Source organism: Dendrobates tinctorius, unplaced genomic scaffold (assembly GCF_039654945.1).
Source record: "Dendrobates tinctorius isolate UK_male_01 unplaced genomic scaffold, ASM3965494v1 ptg000160l, whole genome shotgun sequence".
Classification (NCBI taxonomy): domain Eukaryota; kingdom Metazoa; phylum Chordata; class Amphibia; order Anura; family Dendrobatidae; genus Dendrobates; species Dendrobates tinctorius.
The window spans coordinates 28,715,971-28,731,967 of record NW_027361827.1 but is presented as its reverse complement, the minus strand read 5'-3'; the positions used below and the strand labels follow the sequence as shown (position 1 = coordinate 28,731,967).

General features: G+C 42.1%; 1 protein-coding gene across 3 annotated transcripts in view; it reads left to right on the top strand.

The window, feature by feature from the left end:
• Positions 1–15,997, top strand: part of IGFBPL1 (insulin like growth factor binding protein like 1) — a 93,493-nt gene that overhangs the window by 53,986 nt on the left and 23,510 nt on the right. For all 3 annotated transcript variants that reach the window (XM_073549748.1, XM_073549746.1, XM_073549749.1), the window contains one exon: positions 9,626–9,735. In XM_073549748.1, coding sequence (XP_073405849.1) covers positions 9,626–9,735 — 110 coding nt within the window. The remainder of the gene's footprint in view (positions 1–9,625; positions 9,736–15,997) is intronic.

The following is a 15,997-nucleotide window of genomic DNA, read 5'->3' as shown; positions in this document are numbered from 1 at the left end:
TAATCTACTTTTTTTATTTTCATCACTGTGATAGGGTCTATTACAGTGATCAAAATGAACCAATTGGAAAAATCTTGGTGAATAATGGCAATCACAAGAATAGGGACAGTAAAAACCGACCCAAATCATGTTCTCTGGGGTCTCAGCTACCCCCTAGTGACCGAGAACCCGGAGATTTTCCGACGCTGTGGTGCGCTATACACTTATTTCTCAGTGCCATTAAAAAGCGTTTCGGGGGTCGTTAAGGGGTTAAAGCTTTACATTGGCTTTCATTACACACTTCCTGAAAATGAAGATTTCTCAAGGCATTTCAATGGGGACTTTTAGCTATCTATCTATCGATCTACAATCAAAAAAGATTGAGGCAGCACACCATGTTACAGTTGAAAAAAAGTGATCTTTAATGGCCCATATGGCGTCTTTTCGTTCCTAGATGTGGACCTTTCTCAAGCACACACACCTAGGACCGAAACGTCGCCATATGGGCCATTAAATATCCCTTTTTTTCAACTGTAACATGGTGTGCTGCCTCAATCTTTTTTGATTTTATTCACAAGGACTGTGCTGTACTCCAATTATTTTTTATCTATCTATCTATCTATCTATCTATCTATCTATCTATCTATCTATCTATCTATCTGTCTGTCTATCTAATATCTCTCTAACAATCTCATATCTCTCTATTTCATATCTATCTATCTACTGTATCTATCTATCTATCTATCTATCTATCTATCTGTCTGTCTGTCTGTCTGTCTGTCTGTCTGTCTGTCTATCTCTTCCAGGAGACATCTCAGATATTCTTAGATTATTGTTGATTTCAAAGAACCATGCAGACAACAAAGGGGGCCAGCAGGCACTTTTCAGGCTTTAATGCTCTGTCTCAGCGGGAATAATTTAGGGATTTAAGTGACCTGCATCATCTTCAACACAGCCAATTAGTCTTTTACAGAGGGAGATATACTTGTTTCAGAGGTAAATTAGCAGAAGGCATGTCTTTTACCAGATGGTCTTTCTTTCATTGACCTCTATTTTGAAGAAATGATGTGACCTCTTGCAGCTGCCAAATTTTCTGTAGGAGTCCTTGCTCCTATTTAGATTGCTCATTATTTCATGTGCATTCAGTTCCCCAACAGGACTGGCCATACTGTGCCACTGTCATTCACTACCAGGCTTGGACTGGCCCATAGGGTAACAGGGGAATCCCCCGGTGGGCCCCTGTGCAAATCTGGGCCCCCAACCCCACTGTAAGAGAAGTACTTGGCATAATTCAATTAATTCTGTGTAGAAAAAGGCAACATCTCATCATTCATTAATCAAACTACCCAGTTTATTATTATATATAGATATAGGTCAATATGTGAATGAGGGTAGTGTAATATTTGTATGCTAGTAGGCCCCAAAGTCAGTGTTACTGGTGGGCCCTTGGCACTCCAGTCCGACACTGTTCACTGGTTTGCTTAGCTATTTTTATGTACTTTTATGATCATGCAAGCATTATTTAAGAGGCCTTTTATTTAGATGTTATTTGGCAAATCCTACATTGTTTTTCTTATTATTTATTGATTTTTGTTCTATTTTTCTACCCTAATTGTAACTTATTTTTATCTCGTGTTTTTTTAATTAACACTGGTTTATGATATGTTTAATAATGTAAGAATATAATAATTTATCTCCACAATATATTACAATAAAAAATAACAGCAAGTACAGATAACCATGAAATTGGTTATTGGCCCGCAGTTGGGGTGTTCCCACTGGGCTCTTCTTTTTGAAGCATTTGGCACTTGGGTGACAGTTTGTGTTTTATTTAAGTAGCTCAAACGGTAGGAAAGACACTATGTTTTGAATTCCAGTCTACTTTTTTATAATCTACATGAACGCATTTAAATATTGTGTTAGTACTGTCCAATGTTTTCCTCTGTTTTTTTATTAGTAGTGCCAACCTTTTTCTGATGAAATACTGATGAGACAATCACTCACAACAGTTCATGGAGGAGGTGATTGCTTAGTATTAGTGTGCGGGAGTTCCAGAGCCGTAGTCGTGGCTGAGGCTAATGGTTCATTCATGCTCTGGTCTCCCGTCACATGCATTTCACAGTTCTCTGTCAGCGTAACTGTTGCTCCATGCTCCACATCATCAAGGCTTACCCTGGACACCTGTTCACAAACAAAAACACAGTCCAACTCCAGCTTTAAACAAGTAACTTTACTGTTATTTGTTCTCTGTCCATACAAGCGTCCTCCCTGTCCAGCTTCACCACCTTCAGGAGTTCCCCTGTCTGTTTTGCCCCAGACACAAGGGCATCAGCCCACGTAGTAAGCTGCCACATGATGAGCGGCCTGTGGTGTTGTACTGCTGGTCCATCCTAGATTCTTCTTACCGCCTTTTCCACTCTATGCGACCTACTCGTCTGCAATAGTGGGTGCAAGAGTGTTCCATGACTGCCGGTGCCGGATTACAGAATGGCACCACACAGCCACACCCATGGTTTTCTTCCGGACCCCACCCATTCCAAGGTGGGGTCGCTTCTAGCCGCTCCGCCCATTTTGCAGAGTTCAATAGTGGAGGGTCTCCTCCCCGTTCGACACACCCACCATGGGCGGACTGGGGGATGTTGTTTGACAGATTTTTGCACCATACCTAGGTCTACATGCCCACAAGGGGTGAGGTCATTGTGATTGTTCTCCTTTTCAGCGCTATCTTCTGCCATCTTCATAGCCGCCATTTTGGTCACAAATAAAGACTCAGTCACATCCGAGATTTCAGTCACGTCCAATATATTAGTCACATCACTCTTCACGGCATCTCTGCATCGCAAGGTAGCGGCTTCCTGATGATTACGTCAAGTGTGAGGGTGTGCCAGAGCCTGCCATAGTTCATTCATGCTCTGGTCTCCCATCACATGCATTTCACAGTTCTCTGTCAGCATACCTGTTGCTCCATGGTCCACATCATCAAGTCTTCCTCTGGACACTTGTTCACAAACAGAAACACAATCCAACTCCAACTTTAAACAAGTAACTTTACTGTTATTTGTTCTCAACACGTTCAAGTCAATTACAGCATATACATCAGGTTTCACACAGTTTGCCTTCTTCACTTTCCCTGTGCTCTCCCTGACATTCTTCAACATGTACCTGGGTCGTCCCGTTCTGACCAGCATCACGGCATCCTCCCTGTCCAGCTTTACCACCTTCAGGAGTTCCCCTGTCTGTTTCACCCCAGACATAAGGGCATCAGCCCACGTATTAAGCTGCCACTTGATGGGCGACCTGTGGTGTTGTACTGATGTCAGTTATCTGGCTACCATCTATCCTGCTGTAAACTGTGGCCCCAAGGCCCTGAACGGCTGGATTCTTTCTTAAAACATTGTGTGGTCACTGCTTTGTCCCCAGGATCTATAGCAGTTCTGGAATATCTAGGTTCCTTGGCCCTACTGACTCCCTATAGGAAGTCCTCCCTACCTTAACTGCAGCTAACCCATAATATATTAACTATTACCTTACCCGGCTACACCAAAATATACAGTACAAGGCCCCCCTGTAGTGGCAAATCTAGTAACTGTACTGTCCCTATCTATACAACATATAAATATATGTACATGCATATAACAATATAAGACAACAATCCCGATACACCTCTTATATTAAAAATTTTTTGTGTGTGCAATTTTAAGCACATAAAACACTAAGCAATCACCCCCTTCATGAATTGGTAAGATGTGAGTGGTTATCTCATCAGTGGTTTGCACCTGTGTTGCTGCCATCTTTATTACATGGGTTTGCTGCATCCTCATAGTGCATTAGTTCTGAGACCTGGGCAGGTAACACTGCTGCCCTTTTTTGCTGTGTGAATTTTTAATTTTTGGGGGGGAATTGTAATTCCACTTATTGTGGCTTTGCTTTTATTTTATTGTAGGTACTCGCAAGTGTGAGGACTAGTGATGAGCGAATGTGTTATCAGAGCATGCTCGAGTGTTGACTGAGTATCTTCGGCATGCTCGAATAATATGTTCGAGTCCCTGCGGTTGCATATTCAGCGGCTGTTAGACAGCCACAACACATGTGGGGATTGCCTAACAAACAGGGGCCAAAATTTCTTAAAGTGCAATTTGCACTGAAAGATTATCGTGAAAGTGTTCTTAAAGGTAATATATCAGGTTTTTATTTATTCATAATTTGTAATTAAACATTTATTTTTCATACAGTTTAATATATTAAAATGTATTATTTTTATTAATTTATAATTTATTGGAGCTGAATTTTTGATTTGCTGGTATGTATGTGTCAGAGCACAACATTTACACACTCCAAATACGGCGGATTCAGGCTATAGGAGACCACAGCATGCACAGTTCACAGATGTGCGGGGAGCTGGTCACCATTTTATTGTAGCCCAGGGTTGTGCGCTGGTCTACAATTTCCCTCTTTCAATGCCACTTACAGGGGAAAGTAGTGACAGGAGGTCCGGGCAGTGGTGACAAGAGGTATGGACACTTGGTGGTGAGAACATGATCGGCAACCTGACATTGTACTATTAATGCGGTGCCGTTGTCACCACTGGAATAAATCATGGCCACAATCCTGCTCTCGCCATGTAGTAAAGTAAGGCTGCGGGGGTCACTTTTTCCAGCTGTGAAGACTGGTCTGTAGCCCGGCATTACTAGCACAATGTCAGGTTGTCGGGTTCCTACCACTACATTGTTCAGAGTTCACGCTACATCGCTATAAATACTGATTCGGCTCTGCCTTATTTAGACGTGATGCACTTACCGTACATCTGACTGAGGCCTTACTTGACTTTGTCACTGGCTACAGTGCTCTGTATGCTCAACTGAAAGGTGCAGAATGCAGTAACCAATGACAGTCATCTCGTCTGTGCCACTTTACAGAGGCAGCAGTAAAACTGCTTTCACAAGTACGGTACATGCATCACTTCTGCACCCATTGCTCATTTGCATAACAGATTAACAATGACTTTCTCTAAAGCATAAATCCAGATTTGTAAAATAAAGGTATGGAAGTAATCAGCATTACAGTGTCATTACATAGATGGAATTAGTTTGGGGTTGAAAGACCTGATGACATATTCAATTTAGTAAACAGTTAATATATATATTAAAGGGTTACTACCATCTCCAGGATCCTATCCCAATATTATATAACAGGAGAAGCACAGGAGTTTTTAAAAATGTACAAAATTACTTTATTAGCACCTAAAAGATTACAGAATATTGAAAAAGCATGGAGATTTAGCGGACAAAACGCGCGTCGGGGTTGTTTATTTATGTTGTTTATTTATGTTTATTTATGTTGTGGTGGTGTCTCTGTGACTTGGTAAGATTATACAGGTTAGTATTAGTACACACACATCTTAGTGGGTTACTTTGCTAAACTTGCATATATAACTTTTTTTATTCCACATTTGTGTTTTACCTCTGAAGGGATAGTAATGATTCTTTTTGATGTGGGAGATTTATGTATTGTTTTCCCTATCTGAGGTAGTATCTAATTAAAGGGATACAACTTGCATAGTAGACCTTACCATAAAGAATTTTCTGAGCTGTATCTGAACTTTACGTAATTATACACTTCTGCGGAAAACCACTCCTGTGTGTCCTTATTTTGCTCTTGTGTGTGAATAAATATGTAATATTTTAGCTGCTAATAAAGTATTTTTGCACATTTTTAAACACTCCTGTGTGTCTCCTGTTTTATAATGCTCATTTTGGAGTGGTTTTCTCTGTCGCTGAGTGTATAGTGCTCTATCCACATATTACTATAAGTCTGGGTTTTCTGGTATTTATCCTATCCCAATATGTAGTAGGTGTAATAATCTTAATATTAGAAAACACCTTCAATCAGAAATGTGGTATAGTTCTTCTGATTTGCAAGGTCGCTTGCCCCTTGTGCAGGGCATTACAGTAGCTTAGGTATCCACAGTTACCAGCACTCATCTAGTGACACTTAGCTAGTTGCTAGTGGTCATAATCATGGATACCTAAGGTCCTGCAATTCCTGCACATGGGGCAAGCAACATAGCGAATCAGGAAAACTATACTGCATTTCTAATTGGAGGTATTTGCTAATATTATTATCATTACACCTGCTAAAAAATAAATACATTTTTAAATGACCCTCAAATTCTCCAACAGTCATCACTTATCTTGCTAAAGAGAAAATCTGTATTTTTTGAAGATACATTTTACATGTGAATTGAGAATTTTGAGAATGATCAGTACAGGAGGATACAGGAGGAACAAGCAGCTGCTAAGATAAAATGAGTTGATAAGATATATCCTTATTGAAAAAACAACTAAGTATGGAATGGACAAGGCAACTGCTAGGTGGATTCATAACTGGCTTAGTGATTGGACCCAAAGAGTGGTCATAAATGGCTGCACATCCAGTTGGAAGAATGTCTCATGTGGGGTACCACAGGGCTCTGTCCTGGGCCCTGTATTGTTCAACATCTTTATCAACGATTTAGATGAAGGAATTGAGGGTAAACTGATTAAATTTGCTGATGACACAAAGCTAGGAGGGATAGCTAATACTAGAGATGAGAGAGAGAGGATTCAAAAAGATATAAATAAACTGGAGAAGTGGGCAGCAACTAACAGAATGGTTTTTAACAGGGAAAAATGCAAAGTACTACATCTGGGCAATAAAAATGAAAAAAGCATATACAGAATGGGAGGAATAGGGCTAAGCAACAGCACATGTGAAAAAGACTTGGGTATACTAATAGATCACAGACTGAATATGAGTCAACAGTGTGATGCAGCAGCAAAAAAGGCAAATGCAATTCTAGGATGTATTAACAGAAGCATACAGTCTAGATCACATGAAGTCATTATTGCACTCTAATCCTCTTTGGTCAGACCTCATCTGGAATATTGTGTCCAGTTTTGGGCGCCACATTTTAAAAAAGACATCAACAAACTGGAGCAAGTTCAGAAAAGAGCGACCAGAATGGTGACCGGTCTGCAAACCCTGTCTTATGAGGAAAGGTTGCAGTATTTGGGAATGTTTAGCTTGCAAAAGAGAAGACTGAGAGGAGACTTAATAGCTGTCTACAAATATCTCAAGGGCTGTCACATTGTAGAAGGATCATCTTTATTCTCATTTACACAAGGACAGACTAGAAGCAATGGGATGAAACTGAATGGGAGGAGACACATTAGATATTAGAAAAAACTTTTTGACAGTTAGAGTGATCAATGACTGGAACAGGCTGCCACGAGAAGTGGTGAGTTCTCCTTCAATGGAAGTCTTCAAACAGAGGCTGGACAGACATCTGACTGGGATGATTTAGCGAATCCTGCTTTGAGCAGGGGGTTGGACCAGATGGCCCAGGAGGTCCCTTCCAACTCTACGATTCTATGATTCTATATTGCTTTCATATGTTTAGGTGTGCTATTGATTTATGGGGAAAAAATTAAAACGACAATGCTCTTTAAAGAAGCAAATCAATATAAGTTTGGCATTTTGCTGTAAGTCATAACTATCAGATCGGTGGGGGTGCGATACCTGGCATAGATTGATTATTCTTGGTGCTGGCAGTGGCTGGATCTGCTCTGTTGAGGAGCAGAACTACACAGCGTCGAGACCTCTATAGTGGTCAAGGTTGGGTACTGCACATCCACACATACTCTTTTGAATGGGGTGAATCTGCAGTACCTCATTGCGGCCACTATACAATTTATAGAGCTCCTCAACTGAGCACATCCTGCCGCCGCCAGCACCAAGAGCAGCTGATCAGTAGCTGTAAAGAGGTTTATCCCTTAGCAATATTTGTGGATTTATCTGAATTTACTTAATTTCAGAGATAAACAGCCATTGTAAAATGGATTTTTCGAAGTCCAGTGTAAGAGAGGTGTGAGATGCTTATTTGATAATGTGTACAGATTGCATTGTGAAATTGGAGGACAGATGACATTTAACCCCTTAACGACCAGGGGTATTTTTGGTTTTACATTTTCATTTTTCCCTCCCCTTCTTTCCAGAGCCATAACTTTTTTATTTTTCTGTTTATATGGCCATGTGAAGGCTTATTTTTTGTGGGACGAGTTGTACTTTTAAATGACATCATTGGTTTTACCATATCGAGTACTCGAAAACGGGAAAAAAATTCCAAGTGCGGTGAAATTGCAAAAAAAGTGCAATCCCACACTTGTTTTTTGCTTGGCTTTTTTGTTAGGTTCACTAGATGCTAAATCTGACCTGCCATTATGATTCTCCAGGTCATTACGAGTTCATAGACACCAAACATGTCTATGTCCTCTTTTATCTAAGTGGTGAAAAAAAATTCCGAAGTTTGCTAAAAAAAAAAAAAAAAAATTTGCGCAATTTTCCGAGACCCGTAGCGTCTCCATTTTTCAAGATCTGGGGTCGGGTGAGGGCTTATTTTTTCCGTGCCAGATTGACGTTTTTAATGATACCACTTTTGTGCAGATACGTTCTTTTGATCACCTGTTATTTCATTTTAATGCAATGTCTTGGTGACCAAAAAAACGTAATTCTGGCGTTTTGAATTTTTTTCTCGCTATGCCGTTTAGCGATCGGGCTAATGCTTTTTTTTATTGATAGATCGGGCGATTCTGAACGCGGCGATACCTAATATGTGTATGTGGGATTTTTTTTTTACTGTTTTATTTTGATTGGGGCGAAAGGGGGGTGATTTAAACTTTTGGGTTTTTTTAATTTTTTTTTATTTTTAAACATTTTTTTTTTTTACTTTTGGCATGCTTCAATAGCCTCCATAGGAGGCTAGACGCTTGCACAACCCGATCGGCTTTGCTACATATGGGCGATGAGCAGATCGCCCATATGTAGCAGATTTACTGCTGTGCTTTCAGTGCCGACCACCGGGTGACGCTGAAAGCCATATGCCTGGAACAACCATAGAGGTCTCATAGAGACCTCTGGTTGTCCAGGCAACATGACGCCGTCCCCCGATCACGTGACGGGGGTCGGTGATGAGGTCATTTCCGGCCCGGCGGCCGGAAATGCTATTTAAATGCCCGCTGTCAGCTTTGACAGCGGCATTTAACTAGTTAATAGGGGCGGGCGGACGGCGATTCCGCTCGCGCCTATTGCGGGCACATGTCAGCTGTTCATAACAGCTGACATGTCCCGGCTTTGATGCGGGGAAATGTCTGATGACGGACTGTGTCCGTCATTGGACATTAAGGGGTTAATAAAGCTGTTCTGCTTGGAAAACCATAACATCCACTTCCCATGAGCCATGATTTAGTATTATATTTACAGGGTGAAGAATTCATATTTTGCTTTCTCACTGCATATACACAGCTGTGGAGCTGAATATAGAGGTTACCAACAGCTTAAAACATAGAGGGATTTCAGCTGCCATAATAACACAAGAACAGATTACTTCTGCTGTGTGAAGATCATGACTAACACTTGGCGAACAGCAATAGATGCCGCTTGTCACTACTGATCTCCCATTCTAGCCCTCCTTCATCTTTGCTGATTGCAGAGACACTTTTTCCTTTCTTTTTACACAGATTTTGAGAATCTACATCTGTAAAATAAGACTGAAATTCAGTCTATGTAACATTATGTGCCCTCTTAATAATTTTATGTCTCTTCCTTTTAGCTCCTGTGATTACAGTTGCACCTAAAAAGATTCACAACGTAACCGGAGCTCAGGTTTATTTGTCTTGTGAAGTCAAGGCAGTTCCGACTCCCAGCATCTCCTGGAGAAAGGTAAAAAAGGAGATTGATAACATTTTACAATTTTGTATGATTTTTACATAATTAATTTGCATTTTATTGCATGAAATAAATATTTGATACAATAGAAAAACAGAACTTAGTATTTGGTACAGAAAACTTTGTTTACAATTACAGATGTCAGACGTTTCCTGTAGTTCTTGACCAAGTTTGCAGACACTGCAGCAGGGATTTAGGTCCAATCCTCCATAGAGATCTTCTTCAGATATTTCAGGTTTCCAAAGATTTTTGCAGTTGTTCTGTCCCCTTTGCATAAAAGCAACCCCAAAGTATGATGTTTCCCCACCATGCTTCACGGTTGGGACAGTGTTCTTGGAGTTGTACTCATCCATCTTCTTCCTCCAAATACAGTGAATGGAGTTGATACCAAAAAGTTCTATTTTGATCTCATCTGACCACATGACCTTCTCCCATGCCTCCTCTGGATAATCCAGATGGTTGTTGTTAAACTTTAAATGGGACTGGACATGTGCTGGTGTGAGCAAGGAGACCTTGCACGCCATGCAGGATTTTAACCGTGGCGGCATAGTCTGTTACTAGCAATAATATTTGAGACTGTGGTCTCAGCTCTCTTCAGATCATTCACCAGGTCATCCTGTGTGGTTCTTGGCTGATTCCAGAGCTTTCTCAGAATAATCCTTACCTTGCGAGGTGAGATCTTGCATGGAGCCCCAGACCAAGGAAGATGGACAGTCATTTTGTGTTTCTTGCATTTTGTAATAATTGCACCAACTGTTGTTGCCTTCTCACCAAGCTCCTTGCCTATTGTCCTGAAGCCCGTCCCAGCCTTGTGCAGGACTACAATTTTGTCCCTGGTGTCCTTAGACAGCTCTTTGGTCTTGGCAATGGGGGAGAGGTTGGAGTTTGATTAAGTAAGTGTGTAGACAGGTGTCTTTTATACAGGTAACAAGTTCAAACAGGTGCAATTAATACAGGTAATGAGTGCAGGATGGGAGGGCTTCTTAAAGATAAACTAACATGTGTGTGAGAGCCAGGATTCTTGCTGGTTGGTAGGTGATCAAATACTTATTTCATGCAATTTAATTATTTAAAATTCATACAATGTGATTTACTGGTTTTTATTATTAGATTCTGTCACTCACAATTGAAGTGTATCTACGATAAATATTACAGACCTCTCCATTCTTTGTATGTAGGAAAACTTGTAAAATTGGCAGTGTATCAAATACTTATTTTCCCCACTGAACATACCCAGCAGCTTTTGATTTGGCCAAAATATTTTTAAGCTGCCACCACGACTAGGTAGACCCTTTTGGCCAGGCCCCTAACCTATTAAACATTTCTTAAAATATCAAATACTCTATTTAGGTATATTATATTTATTTTTATTTAAGGGAATACCGTCACACCATGGCCGGACCGCAAATTACCACCTCATGGTGACCGAAAGATACCACACACAAGGAACAAATACCATCACACCATGACTAGACCACATATTACCACCACATGGTGACTGAATACTACAATACTGATCATTAATAAAAAAGAAAACACAATACTAATATTTTCATAAGTGCCATTATACACAGGAGCTCTCTATATAGTGTCAATGTACAGGTAATATAGTGATTACCAGTGACATTATATACAGGAGCTCTGTATATAGTGTACAGATAATGCAGGGATCACCAGTGACATTATACTCGGTAACTATGTATACAGTCTACATGCAACACAAAGATCACCAGTGACATTATAAACAGGAGCTCTGTGTTAGGCGTCGGGTTCCTGTCGCTGCACAGCGGGAATCCCGAGCCTTACTTCTGGTGGTCTCCCATTCCTCTCCAGCCGCAGAGGAGGTTGCTCAGCAAACTCGTCGTTCCCGGCGCTCTCCCCAGATCAGCTCCATGGGTTTGCTTGCTGCTGCCACCTCTGGCACAGCTATGGCAATGCATGCTGCTCAGCAGCGAGATTCTCCAGGGACTAAGTCCTCATGCCGGACCACTGAGCATGCCCGTGGAGTGATCTCCCATTGGAGATCGAAGGTCACGTGCTCAGGTCCTGCTCGTGTTCAGATTGGCCCATCCGAGAAGCCAGGAAGGTCCCGGACGCTCGCAGCTATAAAAGGTTCGCATGGCCGCTCGGCCATGCGCTAGGATAGACTGTATTTTCAGACTATAAGGAGTGAGTGATGTATGCACGTATGAATGTCTCTGGTGACTGACTCAATATGAAACCCCTACCTTTGGTACGCACATGTTGTGCAGCCTAGCCTGCTAGCACCCAGGCTTAGGCGTAGGTAGGTCAGAGTCTGAGTCAGGCACTAGTCATCATCAGTGACTCGGCACGCCTCAGTGCCCGTGCTCCACACTCCATAGCCAGCATCTATAGCGGCGCTCGTGGCAGCGACGCTGCATGCTCAGTGGGCCTAGAAGGACTCTAGCCCCGTGTCCTTCGTATAGAGTTCTGTGGCCGCTTGCTGTGCGCTCTTTGGCCGGGCTCTGTGAGTTAAACAGGCTCCGGCATCCACGTTCAGTGGCTGCGTGGCTCTGTGAATTAACAGAGTCCACTCCTGTTCACATTGGGTGACGTAACCCACATGTGACTGTTTTTACGCTGCTCTATTCTTCCACCATTTTCTAGCAGCAGTGTACCACCTCTGCACGGTGGACCCCGGGCCACGAACGCACCTACTACTACTTTATAATTTGGTGCGTTCCACCAGCTCTAACACTCTGTATGTAGTATACAGTGTATAGTGTAAGTGTACTGGTAACAAACTGACCCACCGGTGATATCTCCTGTTGAAGTCCCTCATCATCGCTATTCTTCATCCAGTGCAGACCGCCATCACTTCTTCCAGCCAAGACTCATTTCTGCATAAAATAACAGTTATCTAGAGCACAGCTTTCAGATCACACGGCCCACCTTCTACACTAAGTGGCTGAATACAGACATGCCCCCACAATTTAATATACAATTAGTTATTATGCAACCCACCCTTCTAAATATAAATTGTAATCCACCAATGTGCTCCCACTATAAATAGCCATTTTCCCCAATAAATGCTTTAATTAATTAGAACCTCTACTATTTCCCCCAATTCATTACCAATCACACTCCTGCATTTTGAATGCCTCCCCATTCTGTTCCTCCCATTCTTCCATTCATTATATTTACATGCCCCCCTCCACACCAATTCATTATCATGTCCTCTCTTTCTCCCACCCCCACCCTCAGCTCATCATCATTTGCTCTCCTCCACACTCAATTCATAATTTACTTTCTCCCATCCTCAATTTATCATTTGCTGTACCCCACCCTCAATTTATTATCATTTGCTGTGCGTCCAGTCCCACAGTCTCAATTCATCATCATTTGCTCGCATCACCCTCAATTCATTATGATTTACTTTACCCCACCCTCAGTTCATCATTTACTCTTCCCCACTTTTAATTCATCATTTGTTCTCCCCCACCTTCAATTCATAATTTGCTCTCCCCCACCCTCAGTTCCTCATTTGCTCTCCCCACCCTTAATTCATCATTGTATGCTGTCCGCCACCCTCAATTCATTACCATTTGCTGTACCCCACCCTCAACTCATCATTTGTTCCCCCCACTCCCAAATTCAGTTCAACATTCACTGTCCCCCATCACCCACCCTCAATTCATCCTTTACTGTCCCTGCCTCACACCCTCAATTCATCATTTACTGTCCCTGTCTTACACCCTCAATTTATCATTCACTGTCTCCCATTTCACACCCTTTCCCAAGCTCATGTAATTTATCTTATTAAAAAAAAAGTTTTCTCATACTTACCTCTCATACTTTCGTCTGCCACTCCTCTTCTGCTGTCCTTGCTAGTGGCAGACGTACATGCCTGTGTATGCGCAATGACGTCATTACATATGCACTGTCACTAGTGCATCATAGAAGAGGCGGAGAGACTCCCTTGGAGCTGCATATTCAGTTTTGAAGGCTTTGAGCTCCAAGAAACCTCCCGGCGCACAATGCCCTGGCGCCCAGTATTCAGAAGAATAACAAGGGGGCCCGGGGTAGGTCTGGGCCCCCATCTTTACTTTTGCCTGCTGGGTCCCATACAGCAGTGAGAGCAGTAATGCCCTGAGCAGCAGTGAAAGTGGCATAACCAATTTCTGTCGTTTCACACATTTTTTAGACCAGTCTGTGCACCAGCAGAACAAATTACAAGTCAGACATGTTGTCAACGACTGGAGAGGATGGTGCAGGAGTATCGGACGTTCAACATCAATGCCATCGGGGGGGTTAGGACCCCTTTATATTTTTGTCTTCAAAAATGGAAGAGTAGCCTGAGCTCGCCTATCACGCCTTGGAGGTTTTGTCATGCCAAGCAGCCAGCATTCTCCCAGAATGTCAAAGTTCCTTATACTTGCCAGTCCTACTCTAGCATGAAAACCACAGAAAGAGTAAAGAATCCTCCAATATTTGAGAAAAAAACAAAACAGGCAGAGATGCTAACTTGTATAGACAGGCCTCAATACAAATGCACTAACAGGGTGCAGCGGACCCAAGTAAAATGGCAGCTGCACAGGTGCAATAATACCTAATGAAACAGCCAGCCTACAATCAGGGATTGGCCGTGTGGTACACCAGTGCATAAAAATAATCCGTATGTGGCAGTGTTCACACAGGGAATGCAGAGCATATGGTTCACAACCTCTTAGTAACACCATATAGGGGGGCTCCCCAGTGCTAACTATAATGCATCCCGTGTGAACAGAGGCCACAGTTTACAGAACCATTTGGGCCCAACTGCACCCTGAAAAGATAAAAAGTGCACAAAAGCATATCAATATATGTAAGGTATTGGTTAATATTATGGCCATAATACGTAAGCTGGCAAACTGCGTCAAAGTTCCTTACACTTGCCAGTCCTACTCTAACATGAAAACCACAAAAAGAGGAAAGAATCCTCCAATATTTGAGAAAAAAACAAAACAGGCAGAGATGCTAACTTGTATAGACAGGCCTCAATACAAATGCACTAACAGGGTGCATTTGTATTGAGCCCTGTCTATACAAGTAAGCATCTCTGCCTGTTTTGTTTTTTTCTCCCAGAATGTGTCTTCAGCGCTGCTGGTCATGTTCTGACGGATAAGCGCATCAGGCTGTCTCCTGAAAGTGTAGGCTGCCTAACTTTCATCAAAATGAACAAGTCATGGATCACTAATGACTTTTTTTCCCCAGTCACAGACTGGGCAGAGGAGACGATGGTGTGGTTTTTAGTGTTTAGTGTCATGCATTGATCTTGCGTCATTGCAGTCTGTGACACCTTTATCGTGGCTTCTGTCTCTGCTGTGGCTACTGTTGCTGATGTTACAAGCAATTTTTTTAAATGTAGAGACTCAAAGTTGGGTCTCCATCTGGGTGACTGCCTGTAGTGGAAAGTGTGTCTGAGGCCTATTATAATATTTCTAATTAATTGATGCATCTTTAGTGGTGTGTGGCAATAATTTTTTTTTAAATGTGGAGACTTGAATTTGGGTCTCCATTTGGTGGGTTGCCTGTGTAAGTATGGTTTCCAGACAGGCAGGCCTGGACTTACTTTCAGTCAACTACCTGTGTTACTTTCCTTACATTTTTCTACCAATATTACTGTATGAAACTGACGTTTGTGCTGTCTCAGTGTGCCTGAAAAAAAAAAATGGAGGTGTTGCATGAGGTATCAGGGCTCCCAGCTAAGAAGTATTACACAGTTCCCTTAACCACCAGGTCCTCATTGAAACTTCAATTCAAAGCTGTAAATGCTGGCCCAGCTCCTTTACCTCATGCATGGCCCATGGCTGACTGCTGCTGTGCCATTTGCAAATTTCTACTGTGGGTCAATTAATGCCACTTTTCATGGTGTCTTCCCCTAATATTAGCTGGCTGGGAAGCTTTTTGTTACTTTTTAAGGTGTTGTGAATACATTTGAATTGGCATTCCATTAAATTTAATGGGGTTTGGGTACATTCGTCGAACTGTTCGGCAACATGTTCAGTGAACGTCTAAGGCCTGTTTCACACTTCCGTTTTTGACCATCAGTCAAAATCCGCCATTTTTGCAAAAAAACTGATCCGCCATTTACCGGCGGATCTTGACGGATGGCCATCCGTTGGATCCGTTTTTCTGCGGATCCGTCAATTTTTTTGCGCACGCCGAGATGCCTGGACGGACCATGTGACGTTTTTTGTGCTGTTGGATCCACATTTTTATAGTGCGCATGCCCAGAGGAATGAAGTCAGGCGGA